At 36.5% G+C, this 25,062-nt stretch overlaps 1 protein-coding gene across 1 annotated transcript in view; it reads right to left on the reverse strand.

Annotated features, from left to right (window-relative positions):
- The window catches only part of TMX3 (thioredoxin related transmembrane protein 3), a 93,714-nt gene extending 69,925 nt beyond the window's left edge, over positions 1 to 23,789 (reverse strand). Inside the window, exons 1-3 of the mRNA XM_044683317.1 lie at positions 23,542 to 23,789; positions 11,083 to 11,122; positions 9,779 to 9,902 (exon numbers count right to left, since the gene is read on the reverse strand). Of these exons, the coding sequence (XP_044539252.1) occupies positions 9,779 to 9,902; positions 11,083 to 11,122; positions 23,542 to 23,789 (412 nt within the window). The remainder of the gene's footprint in view (positions 1 to 9,778; positions 9,903 to 11,082; positions 11,123 to 23,541) is intronic.
- Between the last annotated feature and the right edge of the window lie 1,273 nt (positions 23,790 to 25,062).

The raw sequence follows: 25,062 nt of genomic DNA on the forward strand, positions 1-25,062 counted from the left end.
TTAGACATCAAGAAACAAAAATCAAAGTCAAAAGAATGAAAAAAAAAAAACAGGAAAAATGTGAAATGTCTCATTGGAAAAAAATAACTGACCTTGAAAATAAATCTTGGAGAGATAATCTAAGAACTATTGGAAGAATTATTGGAATGAAAGTCATTACCAAAAAACAAACTTGGACATTATCTTTCAAGAAATTATCAAAGGAAACTGCCCTGATATTCTAAAACTGAAGGACAAAATAAAAATGGAAAGAATCTACTGATCACCTCTCAAAAGAGATCCCAAAAGGATAACTCTCAGGGATATTTTAGCCAAATTCAAGAACTCCAAGGTCAAGGAGAAAACACTGCAAGTAGCCAAAAAAGAAATAATTTAAATATCATGGAACCATAGTCAGAACAAAACAATTGTAGCAGTTTCTACATAAAGGATCAGAGAGCCTGTAGTATGATATTCCATAGGGCATAGGAGCTAGGACTTCAACCAAGAATCACTTACCCAGCAAAACTGAGCATAATCCTTCAGGGGGAAAAATGGGTGTTCAATGAAATAGAGGACTTTCAAACATTCTTGATGAAAAGAGCAGAGCTGAATGGAAAATTTGGCTATCAAATATAAGACTCAAGAGAACGATAAAAAGGTAAATAGTAAAGCAGAATCATAAGACATTCAATAATGTTAAACTGGATACATCCCTACATGGGGAGATTATTCTTATAACTCCAAAGAATTTTATCATTATTAGGACAGTTAGAGGAAGTATACATAGAAAGAATACAAGGGTGTGAGTTGAACATGATAGAATGAAAATAAATTGTCATGAGAAAGTGGAATGAATTTGGAGGAGGGGGAATGGAAAATAGAATGAAGTTAATTTTTCAAAAAAAAAAAAAAAAGCATGAAAGAACTTTTATAGTAGAGCAGAAAATGGGGGAAGAGCACATGAACCTTACTCTCATCAGAATTGACTTAATGAGGGAAAAACATAAACAAGCAACAGGGTATAGAATTCTATTTTACCCTACAGGAAAGTAGGAGGGGAAGAAGATAAGAAAGGGGAAGAAAAAAGAGAAAAGGGGATAGAGATGATAGAAAAGAAGGCAAATTGGGGGAGGTGGTGGTGAGAAACTAAATGGGGAAATAGTATGAGGAGTAATACACAGCAATTATAATGTTGCAAAAATTTTTTGTAAGTCTCTCTAATAAAGGTCTTATTTTTCAAATTCATATAGAAGTGAGTCAAACATATGAGAATACAAGTCATTCCCCAATTGATAAAGGGTCAAGGGAGTTCTCAGACAAAGTAATTAGAGCTCTCTATACTTATGCAAAAAATGTTCTAAATCATTAAAACAACTCCGAGGTCCCACCTTATACCTATCAGATTGGCTGTTATGACAGAAAAAGGAAAATAATAAAACTTGGAGGGAATGTGGAAAATTGAGACATGAATATATTGTTGGGGGGACTTGTGACGATTCAATCATTCTAGAGATCAATGTGGACCTATGCCCAAAGAGTTATAAAATAGTACATATATTTGACCCAGTAATGTTATTACTAGGCTTGTTTCTCAAAGAGATAAAAAAACAAAAAAGATAGGACTCACATGTACAAAAATACTGAAAGCAGTTCTTTTTGTGGAAATAAAGAATTTGAAAGTGGGAAGATACCCATTAACTGGGGAATGGCTAAGTAAGATATAATAATAAGTATATTATTATAATGGAATACTATTGTGCTGTAAGAAATGACCAGCAGGAACTCAGAAAAACCTGGAAAGACTTACATGAACTGAAGCCAACTGAAATAAGCAGAAACACAAGAACATTGTACACAATGACAGGAATACTGTACAATGAACAACTATAAATAACTTAGCCATTCTCTGCAATACAAAGATCCAAAACTATATCAAAGTACTTATGATATAAAAAAAAAAGATGCCCTCTGCTTCCAGAGAAAAAGAACTGAGAGTCTGAATCCAAACAAAAGCAAACTTTTTCACTTAATTCCTTAATTTTTTTTAGTTTCCTTATACAAAAGGATTAATATGGAAAAATGTCTTCCAGGAATGTACATGTAAATATGAGACTGGTTGCCATCTCAAGAAGCAATTGTTGGGGAGGATGAGAAAGAATTTGAGACTCAATATTTTTTTAAATGTTGGAAACTATTTTTACATATAATTGGAGGAAAATTTTAATTTAATTTTAACAACCACAGAAAAAGAAATATGTCTTCTTTCCCAACATGAACATGAAACTATGTATTGCATGATAGCACATGTATAACCTATATCATATTACCTGTCATCTTGGAGTGGGGTGGAGAAGGAAAAGAGAAGAGAATATGAATTGCAAACTGTAAGAAAATGATTATTAAAAGTTGTATCTATATGTAATTTGAAAAAAGAAAATATAAAAATTTTAAAACAATATACATAACTCTATGCTAGAAAAACAAAGACATTAAAGAAAATGGATTTATACTCATTAAAACATAGAATAGGGGGCATCTGGGTAGTTCAGTGGATTGAGAGTCAGGCCTAGAGACAGGAGGTCCTAGGTTCAAATTTGACCTCAGACACTTCCCAGCTGTGTGACCTGCCCAAGTCACTTGACCCCCATTGCCCACCCTTACCACTCTTCCACCTATGAGCCAATACACAGAAGTTAAGGGTTTTTAACAAAAAAGAAAGAAAGAAAAAAAAAACATAGAATAGTCAAAAATTAATAGAACATGCACAAATGATATTAAACAATTCAAACTTGAAAAGTGAAAATGAATATCTTATAAAGGAATTATCCATTGAGAGAGAATGCCTTTTGGTCCAGATTTTCAGTTAAAAAAACAATTAAGTATAACTGATTGATCCAACTATTTTGGAGAGCAGAGCAATCTGGAATTATGCCTAGAGTCCTTAGACTCGGCAATATCACTGTTGGGTCTGTTAACTAAAGAAGACCAGGGAAAAAGGAAAAAAAACATATATGTTTAAAATATTTATAGCAGCTCTCTTTGGGATGGCAAAGGAGAAATAATAGATATGTTATTATATCAATAGGGAAATGGTTGAAAAAGCTGTAGGATATAATTGTGATGGAATAAGAAATGATGTCCAGAAACAAAACAAAACTTGGATAGATCTACATGAAAAATGTTAAAAGTGAAATGAGAACCAAGAAAGCATTATAAGCAGTAGCTATGATACAAGAACAGAGGGGTGAGATAACTAGTAATTTTAATGTAACTAACAAACAAATTAATTAATAAAAGAAAAATCAATTAGCGCCTAAGATAAAGAAATTACTTTCAAAAAACTAAAAAAGAACTCTGCCAAACTCTTTTACATGAGACAAATCTACTCCTAAAAACTAAATCAGGCAGGGGAAAAAGCAGCTGAAGAACTATGGACTAATATCACTAATGCAAAAGTTTTAAATTAAATGCTAATCAAGTCTGAAGCAAAATAGTATACCAGGGACATAAAGGAAGGCAGAATGAGTACACACTCTAGAGTGGATGATAAAAGCAGGATTTGTGATGTTGGACAAGCCACTTTTAATTTCCTGGACCTCAACTAATTTGGACCATTTGTCCTCTTGTCTCTTCTAGCTAAATATTTATGATCCTACTTCTTCCAATACACACAATAGCTTAAAAGAGAGCATTTAGTTAGCACCACTATGCACAAACATTATGATGAATATTGAAAACAGGAAGGCAAGATATTCCTTCTTCTCAAGTAGTTTACACTTCTATTAGCAGAAGACAACAATATCAGAGGTTTAGATTGCAAATTTGATGGTCCAGTGGTCATTCAATACAGCAGCAAAAGAGAGAGTAATATATTCTTTAATGTTTCTTTATTTGATAAAATCATATAGATTTCTAAATCTGAATAATTTTAAAATGCCAAGGACTCTGATGAGAAAAAAAAAAAAACAAAACCAACCCTTTTCTATGTCTTCAATAGCTGCAACTCCAAGGAGCACTTGAAGCACTTTTCAGAGGTAACTGACAAGTCCTGTCTCCATAAGAGTCATTCCCAAATGACAAGCTACAAGGCCAGGAGCAGGGTTGGTAGTCTTGGGGAAGAAGGACAGGACTGCTATTCTGAGGGCTCTTGTGCTTCTAATCAAAGACAACTGTCCAGCAACTGTTTATGGTTTTTGTGGTGGGGACAATGGGACTCTTCTCCACCAGGATTTCTCTCTTTCATGACAGGGGTCAGGTGAGTGCAGGACAATTGATCGAGGGGAATCTCTGTTTCTTGGAGTTCTTGAGTTTTAAGTCTAAGGCCTGTCTCCACTGGAGTTCAAGGGAAGGTGATAGTTGAAATGGTTTGACTTGCCTGGCACAATAACCCCAATTGTCTCTCCCTCAGAATGAGTTGCTAATTTTAGCTAAAATGATTTTCCTGTCCTATAGGTAGTGGTTACTATTGATGGAAATGTGGCTTCTCCATAGTTTGTCTCCCTGGATACTGGCTGTTGTGTTAGTTAAAATCATCTGGGGTTCTATTTGGAAGGATTGAACCTCAATATAGTGTTTGACAAACTTCTGTGGACCTGTGGGGGTCCTTAAAACTATATTTCCCGTGGTCCAACGGGTTTCATGGGTTTCCTGTTTTGGATGACGTATTCAAGGTGAGGGACTGTTTTAAGTAGGGGGTAGTGACTTGAAACTTCCTCTTGAGTTACCTGAGCTCGAGGAGAGAGGAAGGTAAATGGCTGAGGTGAGGTTGGAATAGGTTTCCTACAGGCGGGTGGTCAGTTTATCTCTATCAGCATGGCTTTTATTAAAATACTATTCTCCCTTTTGATCTCGGCCCTCATCATTTTTAATCATAACACTGTAGATGCTAGCTTGAAGCATTAGCCATGTTTTGTAGGGCCCTGCTATTTCAAGAGCTCTTGACCATTGCTCGTTAATGACAATTGCCATAGAGATGTCAGATCTTTCCATACCAGGGTTGTTCCCCTCCTTGATGGCTGGGAGTGATACACTCACCCCCTTTTTCTGATCCTCTCCCTCTCTCTCAACCCATTCCTCTCTTTTTCAAAATAAAGTAATTTAAGGAGAGAAAGTGCTAGTGATTGAGAAGATTGGGGAAGACTTCATGTAGAAGATGGCGCTTGAGCTTAGTTTTGAAGGAACTAAGGAACTCAAGAAGATGGAGGTCAGTCAATAAACATTCATTAAGCACCTACTACATGCCAGGAACTATGTTAAATGCTAGAGACACAAAAGAAGAATAAAAGATAATCCCTGCTCTCAAGGAGCTCATAATCTAATGAAGGAGACAACATGAAAGTTGGAGGTAGTTAACAGAGGGAAGGCCCTGGTATTAAAGAGGATCAAGGCTTCTTGGAGAAGGTGAGATTTTAGCTGGGACTTGAAGGAAGCCAGAAGATGGAGAAGAGAAGGGAGACTCTCAAGCCTAAGGACAGCCAGTGAAAATACCCAGAGTCTAGACATGGAGCATCTTGTGCAAAGAACAAAAGAGGGGCCAGTGTCACTGGATCTCGAAGTATGTGGAGGTAAGTTGTAAGAAGACTGGAAGGTGGCCAATTTATGAAAAACTCTGAATAGCAGAGAGAGGATTTTATGTTTTATCTTGGAAGCAACTGGGAATCAATGGAGCTTACTGAATGGGGGAGCATGAAGAGGAAGGGTGGTTGACACAGACAGACCTGAGTTTTAGAAAGATCAAATATTGGAGTGCAGGACGGTCTAGTGTTACACTAAACTGGAGGCAAGGAGATCAAAAAGTTATTTTGATAGTCCAGATATAAGATAATAAGGTCCACAGTGTTGGCAGTATCAATTAGAGAGATGGGGGATATAAGAGAGATGTTCTAAAAGTAAAATTGACAAAATCTGGCAACAGATTAGATTCAGTATCTAGAAAAAACAGTGGTCACAGAGCCCTGCACAAGCTACAGCAGGAAGCAGACCCAAACCAGTGCCAAGACAATCAACCATTTAAACAACTTGCTATCTTCAAGGGCCTCTGAGAGAGTGAGACCTAAACTAATTTAATTTGTTTTGATCTTAAAAGAATAAAGAGAAGAGAGTGCAAAAAGAATATCCTACAGAAGCAAAGAAGAAAAGGGGTAGGAAATTTAACACCTCATATGATAAAGTTACATTAGATGAACAATATAAAAACAGAGAAAGGGATGGAGGAAATGGGAATCACATGAAACACATGCATTAGAATAGCACAACAGAAGGCTGAAAACAGAATTTGGTATAGATATACATTAAACTCAAAAGAGAAAAAAATAAGTATAAGAAACAAAAGGGGAAAGGGAAGTTAAGAAAGAGGGTAAATTCTGTGAGAGGAATTAGTCATAAGTAAAACAGAACAAATTATAGTTCAACAGTGTTAAAGCACTGTCTTTTTTTCATGACTTTCTTTATAAAGGAGTCAGAAGACAAAGAAGAGAAAATATCTAAAAAGACAGAATGAAGGGAAATACACAATGATAGATCTGCTAAGTGGAGTAAAAGATAAGTTGCAGTTGGATGTAGGAAAACAAGCTCAAATCCTATCACTAATACTAGCTGTATGACCTTGGACAAGTGAATTAACTTTTCTCAGTCCTGTTTTCTCAGTTGTATAAGGGGATAAAAACTGTACTTGCCACAGGATTGCTGCAAGTATCTACATATGTAAAATACTTTGCAAACATTCAAGCACTATATAAATGCTATTATGATTACAACTGTAACCTTCAATGAGATAAGGTCACCCATAAAAGGGAGTAGGATAGCAGAATGGATTAGAAAGAAGAATCCAGCAATTGGCTGTCATAGGAAATATACTTGAAACAAATATCTTCACATAGTTAAAATAAGGAACCAGAACAAAATCTATTATAAGCTAGATGAACTCAACAGGCATAGTAAACAGGCATAGTAATCAGGATCTCAGCAAGGTAACAATTAAAACAGACAAAAGTTAAAGGAGACAAACAGAAATTACATTTTCCTTAAAAGCACCATAGATAAACAATATTAATACTTATGCATCAAAAGACAAAAGATTTAAATACTTAAAAGAAAAGATAAATGAATTATGGAAGAAAAATGAATCTCTTTGTATCTCTTTCACAATTAGAAAAATTGATAAAAAGTAAGAAATTTAACAACATGAATACTTTCAAAAAATTTAAATATGCTACATCACTGGAGATTACTGGATGAGAACAAAAAAGAGGAATCTATATTCTCAGCTGCATATACCAAGTTTGCAAAAATTGATCACATTTGAGAGGACTCATTATTCACAAAAAATGCAATAGGAAAATGCAAATAGTCTAACATTATGGACTAAGACATTACATATTTGTAGTATAGAGAGAAGGGGTCATACGGTTTTTTCAAGCTTTGGCTGAGTTCTAAAGCAGTTAGGGGTTTGGAATCTTGAGGAAGGGACAGTTGGTTTGGATCTCCCGTGGAGGGAGGATGTCTGACCAGCCAAGCTGCCTCATTACCTATCTGTACAATTGAAATTTAGCCTAGCTTTGAAATATTTATTTAAGAAACTGTTATTTTGGATAAACCCTTTATATCTTCCTTCCCAATATTATTTTCTACCTTCCCTCCCTTACCTTACATGTCTGTGGAGTTAATAAGGAGAGTAATTAGAGAGGAGTTCAAATCTGTGAAGGGTTAATTGTTATTTGACAGTATTAGATATAAAGAAACTAGTCAGTCATCATTTATTCCCTTTAGATATCAAGAGCATTTTGTAAGCTGAGTTAAAGGCTGGTCCTTACTCAGACTCCATCTCTGCCTCCCTTCCCCCACCTGAAGTTCCTGAGACAACTGTTAGGGCTTTCCTCAATCCACTTTCCTGACAAATCATCCTTTAAAGATAATAAACCCTTTTGTGTTTCAACAGACCTATTAGTATAATTTGTCTATTAGTTATTAAAAGAGGGAAGAAGAGGGAAAGAACCAACATACTCTGGGCTTGAAGGGAAGCCGGGGTATCCATCTTGAAGGAAGGTGTAACTTCAAAACAAGTCCCTTCCTGTGAAATTAACTAAGCCTGTTGTTAATTTCAGTTTAGTCTATTTCCCTCAGCCTGTGTTTAAGTCTAAGTCCCAGTCTGTAAAGCCTGCTGTTTTATCTGTTTAGTTTAATTTCTCCTCTCCCTGAAGATCTCTATTTCCCTTCTGTGTTATACTCCTGACTTCAGCCCTATTATATCCTGAATCTCCTTATTCCAGCCTACCTGTAGCCTAGATTTACTATCTTAATAAATCCCTGATAACCTCCTTTCAAATTCCCTTGTACCACACACCTTTCCTCAAATTATCCCCATTACATTATATACCAGGATAAATTCAAAAAGCATATTTGACTTAGATGGATGACACTGCAAACAAATTAAGAGAAGAAAGAAATTAACTCTTGGATTTATGGATAAGGGAAGAGTTCATTACTAAACAAAGAATAAAGATCACAGAATGGAAAATGGGTAATTTAAATGTAATAAAAGTTTTTGCACAAATAAAAACAATGTAGCACAAGTTAGAAGGGAAATGGAGCAGTGAGGTGGCTCAGTGGAGAGTCAGCCAGGCTTGGAGATTTGAACTCAGGAAGATGAGTTTTCCCTGGCTCCAGGTCTGCCATTCTATTCAATACACCACCTAGCTGCCCAAAAGTATCGATAGCCTTAAGAAAAGAAAAAAATTCAAAGCAAAAGCACAGACAAAAAGGAAACAAATTTACCATTTTATGTAAATAAGATAATGGTCAAATAAGAATTTTAATTAGAATTAAAAATTAACTAAACAATAACACACAAAATGTCATATATATAAAATAAATCCATGCAAATCAGTATTTCTATTAGGAAAAAAAAAACTTATCTAGAAGACAGAGAAAGAGAAATTCCATTCAAAAGTATAAGAGAATGTTCAAAACACTTGGAGTTTTCTCATAAGACACACAAAGAAACTACAGAGATTTAACTACAAAACACTCTTTATAGAAAATCATATAAGTGTAAATAAAGACGTATTAATTACCCATGATTAGGTCTTGCCAGCAAATAAAAAATAACAATCACATCTAAATTAATGTATTCATTCACTGCCATAACAACCTATAGAAGTATTACTTTAGAGAGCTAGGGAAAAAATACATCTATCTGGAAGGAAAAAAGGACAATAAATTCAAGTGAAATATGGGAAAATAGTGCAAATGAAAGAGATGTAGTGGTATCAGATATCAAGAAATAACTATTTGGTAGTAAATCAAAAACAACAGTGTTCAATCAGTGGAACAAATTAAGTATGTACTTGATGTTCATTTTCACTTCAGTGCTCAGTTATTTCCCTACCTGGAATCTTTTCATTCCTCTCCTTTGTTTGTTTAAATTCTTTTAAGAAATAGCTCAAGTCTCAAATCCTCCATCAAATCTTCATTGAGCTCTCCTGCTCTGAACTGTTCTCAAATTGTTCCAAAGGAAGTTGCCTCCTTAAGTTTAATTGCAAATCACTTAAAGACTGAGACTGTTTTTCACTCTGTATTCCCAAATGTCTAACAAGGTTCATCAAACAGTAGTTTAACAAGAAAAACTAATTTAACAATGTAAAAATAGTCTCAGAAATTACTAATATTCTAATTGTATAAGAAGATTGAAGGGCAAAGATAATGCTACTGCTTTAATGTCACTACCATGAGCCTATATAAATTAGGATATCAATATTCCTGATAATAAGCAAGTAAGATATAAAAAAGAAAGGCTTACTTGTATAGGAAGTAGCATCCATCTTTCCAACTTTAACTGGAGAATGAAGCCTTTTCATCTCTAAGCCAACTTCATTCCAAACTGGTTCCAGTCTTCTGCAGTGTGCACACCATGGTGCATAGAACTAGAATGAACAAGACAACTTTTTTTTTTAAAAGTCAGTGATTCTAAATGTTAAAGCAAACATTTGCAAAATATTACATAGATTTTTAAAGGGCCTCTGAACTATTATTCTAACTAAATTCTGTTTTCTGACTAAATTACCTGTTAATCATTTGTTTTCCATAAATGTTTAAGAAATGTTCAAAAATAATTATGCCAGGTTCATTTAAAAGAGATACCTGTTTAACTGGGTACACTAGTTATAGTATAGAAGTCATTAATCCCAAGTGAATATGTTCATATTTATATTCACAAGGGTCATAAGTTAATACAAAAAGAAAATTAATAGTTGAAGCTAATTGCCACTCTTTTTTTTAGATCAGATTTATCATTATATCCCCACATTACTAGGGGTTTCCCTGACTTTCCCCCCATATCTATAGGGGAATTTCCAGGGCTTCTGTTTTGGGACTGTAAAAAGTTGGCCTGTTTAAATAAATATCCATTGACCACCCAACCAGGTAGGGACCTGACCTTTTCTGCCACCAGATGGCTGGGGTCTTGGCCAGGTCCACCTGTTGAAGAGCCATAAGATTTAAACTTATCCCCTGACCTGAAAGTGAGGAAAGGAAGGTAAGGTGAAACTCAAATTAATTCAATTTTGCTCATCATTTGCAGATCTAACAAAATACTCAGTAAGAAAAAAAACTGAACTGTTTGGCTATAAACATGTGACAAAAAATAGATTTGGGGTCATTAGTGGGTTTTGTTGATTTATTCTAACCCTCTTTTATAAGGCTTGGATGACTGGAGGTCTATTTTTATAAGCAAATTAAACTATAATCACACTATGATATTTTTATTATAAAGTAGAGTTCAATTTAAGATAGACCTACCATGGACCTCATCAAAAGAGGGTTTAATAATGATATGTCAAAAAGGGCCACATTGTAGGATGGTTTTTCCTAATAAATTGGTTCCCTGGCATTGACTCTGAGATCAACACTATTAATGAAAATTTAGTATAACTCTCAGGTTATTTACTCTATCAATTTATACAAATACTGATTCAACTCACTTAAGTGTTACTCAGAGGAAAAATTGAAAGTGCCTATCATTTCTTTCAGGGAGGAAAAAAATGGCAGAAAGTAACACAAAAAGCATTATCTAAAAGAAAACCTACTACAAAGTCATATACTCACATCTACAAGCCAAATGCTATTTTTCCGATTGTCTTTAAATCTAAAAGAGAAAAAAAAAAACATGTCTGATTTATGGATGAGCTCAAATTACAATTCTGTAATACATTTCCCAAAGGAGATGACTCAGAACACTGATATCACTGTTCATACATTAAGTCAATATGTATACACATACATTCTATATATGGAAATCGTCATATGTTAGTTACTACCTATGCTATAATTTCTTATAATACTCTTTACCGGAAACCCATTATTATATTGCCTCTATGGCTTCTCCTTTTTTCCCCTTATTCCTGGAATAATTAGTCACTGGCATTTTATCCTGGCACTGAGTTCACTCTTATTCATCTCCAATGAGTAGTTAGCCATTAAAACCCTATACTGCTATTAAATCCTTTGCCTGACAAACTACAGGGCTGGATTACTTTCATCTTTCATTTCTCACTATCCTACCTAAGTTGGAGGAAATACTCTATTCATGCTGACTGAATACATTACAACTCAAACTCAATTAGGACATTGTAACAAAGCATTTCTTTTATTCTTCCCTAATTGATTCCCTATCTCGTGCCTCACAGAAGCTCTTCCAAACTTTCTCCTTTTTTCCCATCCTTTAGCCCAGGGGTTCCCAAACTTTTTTGGCCTACCACCCCTTTTCCAGAAAAAATATTATTTAGTGCCCCTGGAAATTAAATTTTTTAAAAATTTTAATAGCAATTAATAGGAAAGATAAATCCATCTGTGGCCATCACCGCTCCCCTGGATTGCTGTAGCACCCACCAGGGGGCGGTGGCACCCACTTTGGGAATCACTGCTCTAGACTCTCTTCACTCCTCTGATAATTGTCTTTTACTTTACTAAAAAAACTGAAGTCATTTAATATGACCTTCCTCTTCTCCCATTCACCTCACCTCAAAATCCCTTGACAGCATCTCCCAATCTCTTCTCCTTTCCTTTATCTGAAAATGAGGTGTCCCTTCTTATACTGAAAAAACCCTTTATATATGTGTACTTGGATCCTACCCTCTCCTACCTTGCCTATCAGAATGTATGCTCAACCTATCTCCTGAATTTTTAATCTCTCCACATCTTATTGTCTTTAAAGATATTCAGGTTTTACAAATCCCCTAGCACATTCAGAAATCCCCCCAGCATATTTCAGAAATCCCTCAGCACAAGGCAGCTCAGCTCAAAGTACACTTGGGCTGTGTAAGTGCAAAGTGAAGTCCAGAGTCCCAGGCTAATAAGCTTGGAGTCAGGGCCTGAACTTTCAAGCACAAGGCACTCCTCAGCCCCCCTGGCCAAGCCCAAGGCAAGTCCCCAGTGTGCCTGGCCTGTGCAAGCTCAAAGTGAGTCCCAAAGCTCCTGCTCAAGCCTGAGATTGGACTCTGAGCCCCAGTACAAGGCAGCTCACAGTGCTCTGAGTTCTGCAAGCCATCAACAGTACCAGGGAGAGACTGAAGGAGCAATAAGAGGTGGCTTTTAGAGTTCTGGGCCCATAGGCCATCATATCTCCTTCAAATAACTGAATCTTGCAGAAACCCAGAAATAGTTAATGGTAGTAGTAAAGTTTAAGAGAGTATCCCCTCTACTATGAGAACTTAGACAAACTTTAAGATAAAAAATAAGTCAGGGAAAAAATGCTGGGAAAATGAGCAAACATTAAACCTAACCACAGAAAATAGAGACAAAGAAGACAAGGTACAGAATATGAATGGGGCAGTGAAAGCAAAAGAGATACATGTAAAACTTCAAAGAAAAATATAAATTGGTCTCAGGCTTGGGAAGAGCTCAAAAAAGATTTCAAAAATTAATTTAAAGAGGCAGAGGGAAAATGGAGAAGAAAAATGAAAGCAATGAAAAGCAGAATTGACCAAAAGGAAAGAAAGGTACAAAAATCCAATGAAGAAAAGAATTCCTAAAAAAAGTAGAATTGACCAATGTTAATGGAGGTTGAAAAGCTCACAAGAAAATGTCTTTCCCATAGATCAGACAGGTATACTATTCTATGTTCACCTAACTCATTTATAGTTTCCTTCTTTATATTCAAGTCATTTACCCATTCTGAATTTATCTTGGTGTAGGGTGTGAAATGTTGACCTAAACCTAATCTCTCCCATACTGAAGAAAATAATTTCTTAAAAATTAGAATTGGGCAAGTAGAAGCTAATGACTTCATGAGACATCAAGAAACAACAAAACAAAATCAAAAGAATGAAAAAATAGAGAAAAACATGAAATATCTCTCAAAAAAAGTGACCTGGGAAATAGATCCAGGAGAGTCAATTTATGAATTTTTGAACTACCTAAAAAGTCAAGATAAAGAAAATAAAATCCTATACAACTTCCTGCAAGAATTTATCAAAGAAATTTGTCCTGACATTCTTGAACAAGAAAGTAAAAAAGAAATAATCCACAGATCACTTCATGATATAAATCCCCAAATGACAGCTCCTTAGAATTAGATTTTCAAAAGTTTCCAGGGCAAGAAGAAAATGCTACAATCATTTTCAAATTTAAATATTGTGGAGCTACAGTAAGGATTACACAGGATTTAGCAGCTTCCACCTTAAAGGATTAGGAGGCTTAGAATATGATATTCTGGAAGGTAAAAGAAGTAGGTTTACAACCCAGAATCCCCTACCCAGCAACACTGAGTGTATTCTTTCAAGGGAAAACTGGTCATTTAACAAAATAGCAGATTTCCAATGAAAAGACTAGACCTAAAAAAGGAAATGTGATGTTCAAATACAAGATTTGAGAAGCATAAAAGGGTAAATCAGGAAGAGAAAATTTAAGGAATTCAATAAGGTCAAACTGTTTATAGTTCTATATGAAAAAATGTGTAAGGGCTAAAATAGGGATTTTGACAAAATAAGAGAGCAGCTTTTAAATGAGAATATAGTAGAATTGTAAATAAATATTATCCCTTTAAGCCAAAGAAAAGAAAACTTCTAACAGCTTTTAACAATTAACAATTAAGTTTAATTAAAATAGAGATAGAAAAAGAATATAGTAAAGGAGGGAAAGATAGAAAAGAAGAGAGATTACTAATCTTCTACCATATAAATATACCTAAAATTCCTAATAACTACCTCTAATTGTCTTCTGAGAACAGTTTCTTCTTGGCTGGCAAACACCAGGTCTATCTAACCTACATTATCTATAAATGATTCACTAACTACCTAACTCCCAAAGGCTGATAGAACCCAATACCATTAATCAATCAACCTCTTTTTCTCTAAGACCCAAAAAACCCAGCTATCTGACTATAAACTAACTTAATTAATATGGATTACAAAAAAAGGGATAAATAGGAAGGACTCACAGATGTATTTGAGTCCTTACCTAAAGCCTGGGGTTGTTCATAGGGATCCCTAGAGTCCTAGATGACCAAACTCTGGGTTTTACTTTCACCAGTGGATTTCTGACAGATGGATCTCAAGCAGATAGTCTCTATGCTTCAGGGAAAGCAGTATACTCCAAGGTAGATTCTCAAACCCAGGAATCACTAATCTCTCCACAAGATTAGGATTTCTAGAGGGAAAATTGCCGGAGCAAAAGATCCTCCTTCTCAGCTCAAAACCAGATTCAGAGTGACCGTTAATTTCCAGTAAAAATCTTAAGATCCTTTTCTCCTTGTCAGAATCTTCTCTCAGGGCTTGTATCCAGATTCCCCTTTTTTCCTCTTAAAGCTAATCTGTGAAATTTACTCTATCCCTTACTAACTTGCTACAATCTTACTCATCATTTTTTATAGCACAATAATATATTCCATCACTATCATATACCAGAATTTGTACAGCCATTCCTCATTTGGACATTTTCTTAATTTACAATTCTTAACATCACAAGAAGTCTGTGTTGCTCCCTTCCCAGAGTGGTGATGGAATAACTACTCCAGGAAGGTACTTAATAACTTTATGTTGTTTAACAAGGGAAAGAAATGATCAGGAATGGGTTGGGGAATAGGTGACCCTATCACTAAATCTATGACAATAATCACTCAGAACTGTAAGCTGTTCAGTAATGCTGGGCTTGTTCTTCACCTCCTCTGGCTTAGCCTAGCCAAAGCCAAACCAGAGTAAGCAAACTGTTTGGATGATGCAAATACTGATGATCTCTCAGCTTCTTACTGCTCGTTATTGTGCCAGTCCTACAGCCTTCAGGAAATGCCACCCTTTACCACCCCCTCTTCTTCTCCTACCCACTTCCCAGATCCCCCCCCCCCCCCGGGCCCTGGGATACCTAAATATCTAGAGATGGTTTAAGTGCCTAAATATCAAGGGGATTCAGAGAGAATCAGAGGACCCACAGGTCAATCAATGTTCAAGATCAAATGTCCAAGGCAAGATTTTAGGCAAGGCTCAGCCAAGGCAAAGCCAAGGTCCCAAAAGACAAGGGGTCTAAGGGGTCCTATCAGGGGCTGCCAGGTTATTTATACCCTTTCTGGCCAACTGCCTTTCCTCCTGTCCTCATGGCCTCTGGGAACATTCTGATGTCCAACAGCCTTCACCTGTCAATCAAGATGTGACTCTCAACTCCCAGAGTTTGATTATGACAATAGGGAAAAAAAAGCAGGACAGTTTCAAAATCAGAATGTGTGAAGGAGAGGAATGTCAATTTTATGTCAAAGTAGATGATGGAATCAAATCAAGGGGGAGAAATTGGAGGCAGGAAAACCAATAAGGAGGCTATTGCAATAGCCAATGAAAGAGAGCCTTTGATACAAATAGATGAAACTCATTGGTCACTATCATTAACCTAATAAAGGGAATAAATAATAGCAAATACAATTGCTGAATTACTGTTATTGATCTATAGAGATTATACAATACCAAAGAAAGGCAAATGTCCTAATTTATAATAAAGGAATTTATTATATTAATTTCACTTTAAGTCCTGGAAATTATTCCTATGTCTAGACTTCAATTTCTGGTAACTAAATACATTAACTAAGATACTATGGCAGCACATTGTGAAATGTGTCTGTGCATAGAATTATTTTAGAAATACTTAATATTAGAGACTAATCTAGAAATTACTGAACAAAATACCTTACCAAAAAGACATCTGTATTAAGCAGATTGATTTAAACTAATACTTGGAAAAGTATTTATTTTTACAGCATTTATTGGTCAATAATACCTACTATAATCAAATCAGCAAAGTGACATTAAAATGAATTGTCTTTTAGGACCCTGAAATAGCCTCTATCTCTAATAACATTTTTTTTAAATAATTTTTTACAATCCTTTTTTTTTTATTATTATTTTTTAAACCCTTAACTTCTGTGTATTGACTTATAGGTGGAAGAGTGGTAAGGGTAGGCAATGGGGGTCAAGTGACTTGCCCAGGGTCACACAGCTGGGAAGTGTCTGAGGCCGGATTTGAACCCAGGACCTCCAGTCTCTAGGCCTGGCTCTCAATCCACTGAGCTACCCAGCTGCCCCCTCTAATAACATTTTTAAGATAGAATTTTATCTGCATCTGTTAAGATAATAAAAGACTTAATAGGAAAAGAAAACATAAAATTAAAATATATTATTTACCACTGTAGCGTTAAGGAAGATGGTAAATGTGACCTGATTAATATTTAGTGTTTTTTTTTTTTAAAGCAGCAAAACCAGTATGCTAGAAATACGAACCCAATAGTTGTTCTTCCCTAGGGTTGGCATAAAAGCAAACTAAATTTCCAACACAAACACACCATCCAATTGTTTATCACCCACACTGAGATGGATTGTATATCATTTCATTTTAAAAATTTGTTTCAGGTGACCTACAAGCCATTAAAGTAACCTATTTTTAGGTAATCAAGGAAAAACATAAAATATTAATATTTTCATATGCTAAGATAAGATACTTCTAAAAATTTAACCAAAAAAATTTCTAACTGTGGTTTGGAAAAAATGAACTAATATAACATTACAATATTTAATATGCTATTTTAAAATGCAACATAGAATCTTAATACATTTAGAGTTAGAAGGGGCTTAAGAATAGAGGTCCTAGGTTCAAGTCCGGCCTCGGACACTTCCAGCTGTGTGACCTTGGGCAAGTCACTTGACCCCTATCGCCCACCCTTACCACTCCGGGGCTAAGGACAGTCCCTAGCCCGGATGAAAAAGGAGGAGGGTTGGGTGTGGGGCTTGCAACCCCACCCTGTAAAAACTACATCTGCTAAAGAAACTGCAACCTAAAGTAGGGGCAGCTGGGCTAGCTCAGTGGATTGAGAGCCAGGCCTAGAGAGGAAAGGTCCTAGGTTCAAATCCGGACTCAGACACTTTTCAGCTGGGTGACCCTGAGCGACCCATTGCCTACTGGTTGTGGCCCTATGCTCCTAGAATGGAGTCCCAGGATAAAAAAAAAAAAATAATAAGAATAGAGTCCAACTCCATCATATTATAAGAGTAAAACTGAGACAAACGCAGGCTAAATAACTTGCAGACAAAGAAGAAAAATATCTACATTTATACAAAAAGGTTTTAAAGTCTTGGGATCTAATAAGGTCAACAAGTAAAAAAGAATAGTATACAAAGAGAAAAGAAGAGGGCCTAGGACTGAGCCTTGGCCTTAGAGAACACCCAAAGTTAAGGGGCTAATATGAAGTATGATCCAATAACAGTAAAGGAAACTGAATAGCAGTTGTTATATAGGAGGGAAATCAAGAGTTCTAGAAGTGTCACAAAAACCCAGAGAGAGGAGAATAGTCAGTCAAATGGTACAAAGGGTGAAAAAAAGGATAAGAAATGAGAAAAGGCCACTGGATTAGACAACTAAGAGATCACTGGCAACTTGGGAGTTTCAGTGGGGCAATAAGTGTTTTGAAATATGGACTATTAAGAAATGAGTGAGAAGATGGGGCAGCTAAGTAGCTCACTAGATAAAAGCCAGGCCTGATGATGGGAGGTTCTGGGTTCAAATCTTATCCCATACATTTCCTAGCTATGTGACCTTGGGCAAAACACTTAACTCAAACTGCCTACCCCTTACTACCCTTCTGACTCAGAACTGATACTTAATATCAATTCTAAAACAAAAAGAAAGAGAGGGATAGGGAAGAAGAAAGGAAAGAAATGAGAGTAGACTGGAAATATATCCAAAGATTCTATCAGAAGCTCCCTCCTCTTCTATCTTTTGGTGATATCTTCATCATTTATGGATTCAAATATCATTTTTATGTAGGTGACTATGAGATCTTCATATTGTGTTATTTAAAATTACTGGGGTTCTATTTGGAAGTACTGAGCCTCAAGATATGTAGTGTTTGACAAACTTCCTGTGGACATGTGGGGGACCCTGGAACTACATTTCCCGTGGTCCAACGGGTTTCCTGTTTTGAATGACGTCTTCAAGGTAAAGGATGTCTTTAAATACTGGGAAGTTACTTTGAACTTCCTCTTTGCTACCTGAGTGGGCACTTTGATAGGAAGCAGCCAAAGGGAACAGGAGGTATGGACTGGCAGGCATTTTGAATAGATCTTAGCCAGGAGCGTGGTCGATTTATTCTATCAACATGGCTTTCATTAAAATATTAATTTCTCTCATAATATCAGCCTTCATCATTTTTTAAAATCACAATATTCAGCCCTCATGTCCCTTCTAACTCACAGAACTACCTCTCAATTACCTGCTAGATAGACATCTTACCAAAGGTATCTCAGACTTAGTATGTAAAGAACAGAATTCATTCTCTTTAAAACTACTTCAAATAATCTCTTTATTTTTGTTGAGGGTACCATTTTTTTCTATCACTCAGGTTTAAAACCTAAAAGTCATATTCAACTCTTCACTGTCTCAAGTCCTATATCCAATTAATTCCAAAGTCTTATCAAATCTATCCCTACAGAGTCGGATTGGTTTAACCCAAAATTTTCACTAGCTGCCCTCTATGCTTGGAATGCTCTGCCTCTTTATCTCTATCTCCTGCTTTTTTGACTTCCTTCAAGTGTCAGCTAAAATACCATCTTCTCCAAAAGTCTCCTGATCCTCATTATTGCTAACTTCAATTCAACTGGTATATATCTTATCGTGACAGTTGTTTTCATGTTGTCTCTATTAGACTGTAAGCTCCTTAGGAGAAAGGACTATCTTTTGTTTAATTTGTATCCCTGTCATGAAGCACAGTGACCAGCATGGAAAACATGCTTTATAGATTCTTGTTAACTAACTGGCTATGTCACCTTCTATTCAGTTTGATTTTTTTTTAAACCCTTACCTTCCATCTTAGAATCAATACTGTGTGTATTGATTACAAGGTGGAAAAACAGTAAGGGCTAGGCAATGGAGGTTAAGTGATTTGCCCAGGGTCACACAGCTGAGAAATGTCTGAGGCTAGATTTGAATCTAGGACATTTTGTCTCTAGGTATGGCTCTCAATCCATTCAGCTGCTCCCTATAACCCCTTATTCAATAAAGTGCAGTAGCTCCCTATTGCCTTCCGTTTCAAAAATAAAATTTTAAAACTCTTTAAAACCTTGTCCCTTAGCCATTCCCCAATTGATAAATGGGCAAGAGACATGAATAGGCAATTTTCAGGTAAAGAAATCAAAAGTATCAATAAGCACATGAGAAAGTGTTCTAAATCTCTAATAATTAGAGAAATGCAAATCAAAACAACTCTGAGGTATCACCTCACACCTAGCAGATTGGCTAAAATAAAAGAAGGGGAGAGTAATAAATGTTGGAGGGGATGTGGCAAAATCGGGACATTGATGCATTGCTGGTGGAGTTGTGAAATGATCCGGCCATTCTGGCTGGCAATTTGGAACTATGCCCAAAGGGCTATAAAAGACTGCCTGCCCTTTGATCCAGCCATACCATTGCTGGGTTTGTTCCCCAAACAGATCATAGATAAACAGACTTGTATGAAAATATGTATAGCTGCGCTTTTTGTGGTGGCAAAAAACTGGAAAATGAGGGGATGTCCTTCAATTGGGGAATGGCTGAACAAATTGTGGTATATGCGGGTGATGGAATACTATTGTGCTAAAAGGAATAATAAACTGGAGGAATTCCATGCAAATTGGAGAGACCTCCAGGAAGTGATGCAGAGCGAAAGGAGCAGAACCAGAAGAACACTGTACACAGAGACTGATAATACTATGGTAAAATCAAATGTAATGGGCTCCTGTACCAGCAGCACTGCAATGACACAAGACAGCTCTGAGGGATTTATGGTAAAGATGCTACCCACATTCAGAGGAAGGACTGCAGGAGAGGAAACATATAAGATAAACAATTGCTTGAATGCATGGACTGAGGCGGACATGAATGGGAAATAGACCCTGAACAAGGACACTTGTTACAACCAGTGGAAATGTGCATTGGCCATGGGTGGGGGGAGAGCGGGGGGTGAAGGGGAAAGTAGGGGCATAAAGTATGTAAACAGATTAAAAACGAATATTAATAAATGTCTAAAAAAAAAACAAAAAAAAAACCTTGTCCCTTCCTACCATTCCAGTCTTCTTACACTTAACTCCCTTCCAAGAATTCTACAGTTTGGTAACACTGGCCTCTTTGTTCTTCTCCCTCTCATGGCTGTCCTGGCTCCCTTCAGTTCTAGCTAAAATTCTGATTTCTTCAAGAAGCCTCTCCTAGCCTTCTTAATGTTAGTGCCTTACCTCTGTGATTAGCTCCAACTTTTTCTGAACATATCTTTGTCTCCACTATTATACTGTGAGTTTCTTGAGAGAAGAAACTTTTGTCTTTTTTTGTATTCCTGAAGTTTAATGCAGTGCTTAGCACTTGGAAGTCACTTTACTTGGTTTCTATATAGTTATACCATAACCACCATAGTCCAGGCTTGTGTCACCTCTTTCCTGAACTACTCCAACAGCCTCATAATTAAGATTCTCTGTCTCTAGTTGTTCTCCTCAATGCATCTTTCACCTAACTACCACTATGATATTAAAGCAGAGTTTAAAAAAGTTTTTCTAGGATAAAATACAAACTCTTCTGAACAACATTTCTTTACAACCTGGTTCTAGCCTATCTTACAAGTTAATTACATCTTAATCTATCTTATATCCTCTACACTCCAGACTAAGTGACCCATTTGTTACATTTCTCATAAAATAATATAACAACTTTTGTTCTGTCCTCCATGCCTGGAATACCCTCCTTCCTTTCTGCCTCTTGGAGATTCTAGTTCCCTCCACATTTCCATTTAATAGCCACCTTTTTCAAGAAATATTTTCAAGAAATATTGCTAGCCCAACCTGCCCCACTCCCCTCTACTTCTGCATTAGCTTGTAGTGATTCTGTATATATCCTATATTTATCTATCTATGAACATGTTGCACCCTCTATTAAAATGTAAGAACTTTGAGGGCATGGAAGAAAACTTTATATTTTTGTCTTTAGCACTTAACACAGTGCCTAGAATATAATAAATACTTCATAAATGCTTGTTGAGTGAGTCTTACTCTGGTATTTTGTCCATTTATTATTCTAGGATCATAGCTTAAAAGATGAAAAGACACTCAGAAATAATCTAGTTCAACTATCATTTTAAGCTCAGGAAATCGAGGCATAAAGAAGTCATACTAACAATAGTATACTTCAATTATACTAGAAGTTAAACAGGCTTTTGTGACCCTAAAGTCAATATTATTTTTTTTAGGAGAAAATTTATTGAGCTCCAAAAAGGTTTGTAATTAAGAGAATTACATGTATGTAAACAGTCAATGACTGTATTTTTAAAATGAAATGATTTCTACAACAAATCACCATTTAAATTTATAACTATGTAATCTTTCTAAAATTTACGTGTCATATTATTTCACTTTTCATGTTTAAAATGTAAGAAAATGAATTATTTGACAATCTCCTTTCTTGTAACTTGCATATTAAGTTATGAGTTTCTGGAGAGCAGGAACTGTCTTCTTTCTGTCTTCTGTCTTACTGTACTTAGCACAATGCCTGGCTATACATAGCAGGCACTTAATACTTATTGACTGAATGATCCAGACCTCCTAAAAGTACATTTATTCAAGTGTATCAGGTTGTGTGTTTGCCTCTTGTTACAAATGCATCTATATTAAGGAAACACTAAACAGGTAATATTAAATATTTTAAAATTATGTATATGCATATATATCCATATACTCACGATTCATCTAACTCTTCCACAAAATTTGCATCCAAAGTCTGACCAAGTATAGCAACTGAAAAATAGAAGAGGAACAAAACATACATATGCTGGCTTTGTATTTTAAGGTAAAGGAATATCTTTTGCCAAAAAGCTTCATCATCCACAGTGAGCAGAGATCTTAATTCATTATAGTATACAACTAGAATACACAGTGTGAGTTCATTCAATCCAAAAATATTTTTAACCCATTGTACTTGTGCATCATTTCTATGGATAAGTGGCAGTTGTGTCCTGTGTTCCTCTTCCCAAAAATATACAACGCAATTTTTCCTCCAATTTATTTGACCACCAAACTATTAAAGCCCTTACCTTTAAATTTCCCCTTCTTTTAATTGAAGAAAATAATTTTGGGTAGTTAAAAAAATTACAGCTTTATAGAATCAAGTTCACAAGAGACCTGCATCAATTCACTGATATATGCTGCCATTTTCTCTCTGCAATAACTATATATATAAATTCAATACCTATTCTAGCATATTCTCCCATATATATTCCTCCTCAGCCATATATACGATTAACTCTTCTCTGTTGTTAAGACCACACTAAGGGCCTAAAAAGCAAAGGTGAGGTTTTGCTACAAGTTAGCAGGTTGTTTATTGCCTGGGCTCACTCTCATGGGATTCGAATCCACCTGCAGCTTCATTCCTTCTACTCTTCAACCTCCATGTTAAACCAAAAGAGACCTCATCCTTTCATAAGATGTAGCCCCAGAATTCAATGCAATACTTTTATTAAGCATCTACCATAGGCAAAACACGGGAAGTGGGGAGGAGAAGCCCTCAGAGTAGGGTGCTTACAAAACATTCAATAAAACTCTTATTTTTCAGAGGGAGAAACGAAGGGTGGGGATGGAGTGACATACCTAAAGCCACACCACCCAGATTTAAAATTAGGGACTACGATTACAAAGCCAAGGTTCTTTCCATTACACCATATTGCCTCTCTTTGGAGGATGCATCTCAGGGAAAGATGATGGGTAGGTAAGTTGAGAAGGGACCTAGGTTCAGTCAGGTGACTGACGGGATGCACTGGAGGTGGGATGGAAACCTGTGGAATTTCAGGCAGTGCAATCACCCTCCAGCTTCTCCCTCCCCCGCCAGGACCACGCAACAACAACCCAGCTTTCAGTGCGTGCGCACGCGCTTCCTCTATTCCCTCCCCTCCCCCCACAATATTTCACCTCTGCCTCCATTCCTGCCCCCTCCCGCCCTCAGCAGATGGGCAAAGGAGGGGACCAGCCCAGTCTTTGATCCCTTCCCAGTCCGGAAGCCTCCTTCCAGACCAGACCCCCCAGTTACCTGCGGCACAGAAGAGCAGGATCTGCCGAGCGCTTCCAACTCTCATGTTCACCAATGCAGAGAAGCGGGAGACCTTGGGTGAAGGAAGAAGTGGTGCTAGTCAGGAACTGAGCAGAGTGGAAAGGCCACTCCGCCTCTGCAGCAGCTGCCGGAAGGGGAAGCTCAGCTGTCACAGCGAGGAAGAGAAGAGAAGGTGTGAGAAGCACAGCTATTAATCGCCTCAGGAAGCTGCCCTGACTGCTGAGCATGCGTAGAATGGTTCCTTCCACGCATGCTCCACCGCTCCCCTCGCCTTCTACCACTTAGCCCTATTCTCTCCCTCTATTTACTGTCTCTGCTAGTACGAAAGCGTGTTACCTAGGTGCTAGTTTAGGAAGGGTGCTGGGCGGCAAAAGTCTGTTGTGGATGAAGAGCGAGTGGGGAGGGTGGGAAAACCCAGAACAGCCTGGGCTCAGCTGTATGGGCTTCTGATTAAACCTGTCTACAGTTGTCGTTCAGCAGTCTGCTTAATTACACTAGTGGGCTTTGAACTGCCTTGGTACATTTAAATAGATAAGCCCTTTCATAAGAGCGATTATATCCTTTTGTCCAAATGGATGGGAGGAAGGCTTGGATGGTGACATGTACATGGGACATGGGACCCAGAATATTAGAAGTGTACCCCAACCATCGCATTTATTAAAAGTACCCTCTAACCAGATCTTCGTTTTAAAGTTCCATTAAGGTTTTAACCTACCTTTGAATTAAATACTTGCTTTTATTTGTGCCTTTCCAGAAGCACAAATGTGAAGGTCCACAGAGAAAAACGGAAGAACTGTAGAAAATTGAAGCCTGCCTTTTTTTCCCTTCTGCAAAATATATTTTTACTTCATAAATATTTTTTCAAATGGTAGAATGTCAACATTCACATATCCACAGTATACTCTTGTAAAACAGGCCAGACTATGGGTAATTTCTACTAAGAATATCAGTTAATTTCTATGATGAATTAAGACTTTTTAGGTAATGACTTTATACATTATTTTATTAAAACCCTTTAATGTTTGTTTTCTTTATACACAATTGAATCTATGATTTAAACAGTTTTCATGTCCCTCTTCCTCCCCCATCCTCACTATGATGCAGATTTACAGATCACAAACTATCCATGCCTAAAATTAATAACTTGCTCTGGGTCACAGAGATAGTTAAGTATCTGAGGAGGTATTCGAACTTAGTTTGACCCTGTCTCTGTGTCCTTTTCACTATCTATCCTTTCACACACTATTGCCATATTGTCTTCAGAAGATGAATGTAATACTCATCACTTGTCAACTCTTCAGGTTAAGTATTCTACAATACTGTATTTGGAAGTAGTTTTCTAAATATCAAATCACAAGCCTCTTACTTGTTTTATTTTTACTATGAATAAGATAACCTGTAGCACACTACTGTAGTACTAGCCTCTAGGAAATATACAAAAATGAATTTAAAATCTTCTAGCTTTTAAATAATACAGTATTATCACAGTTTATTGGATTG

This window comes from Gracilinanus agilis, chromosome 1 (genome assembly GCF_016433145.1).
Source record: "Gracilinanus agilis isolate LMUSP501 chromosome 1, AgileGrace, whole genome shotgun sequence".
Taxonomy (NCBI): Eukaryota; Metazoa; Chordata; class Mammalia; order Didelphimorphia; family Didelphidae; genus Gracilinanus; species Gracilinanus agilis.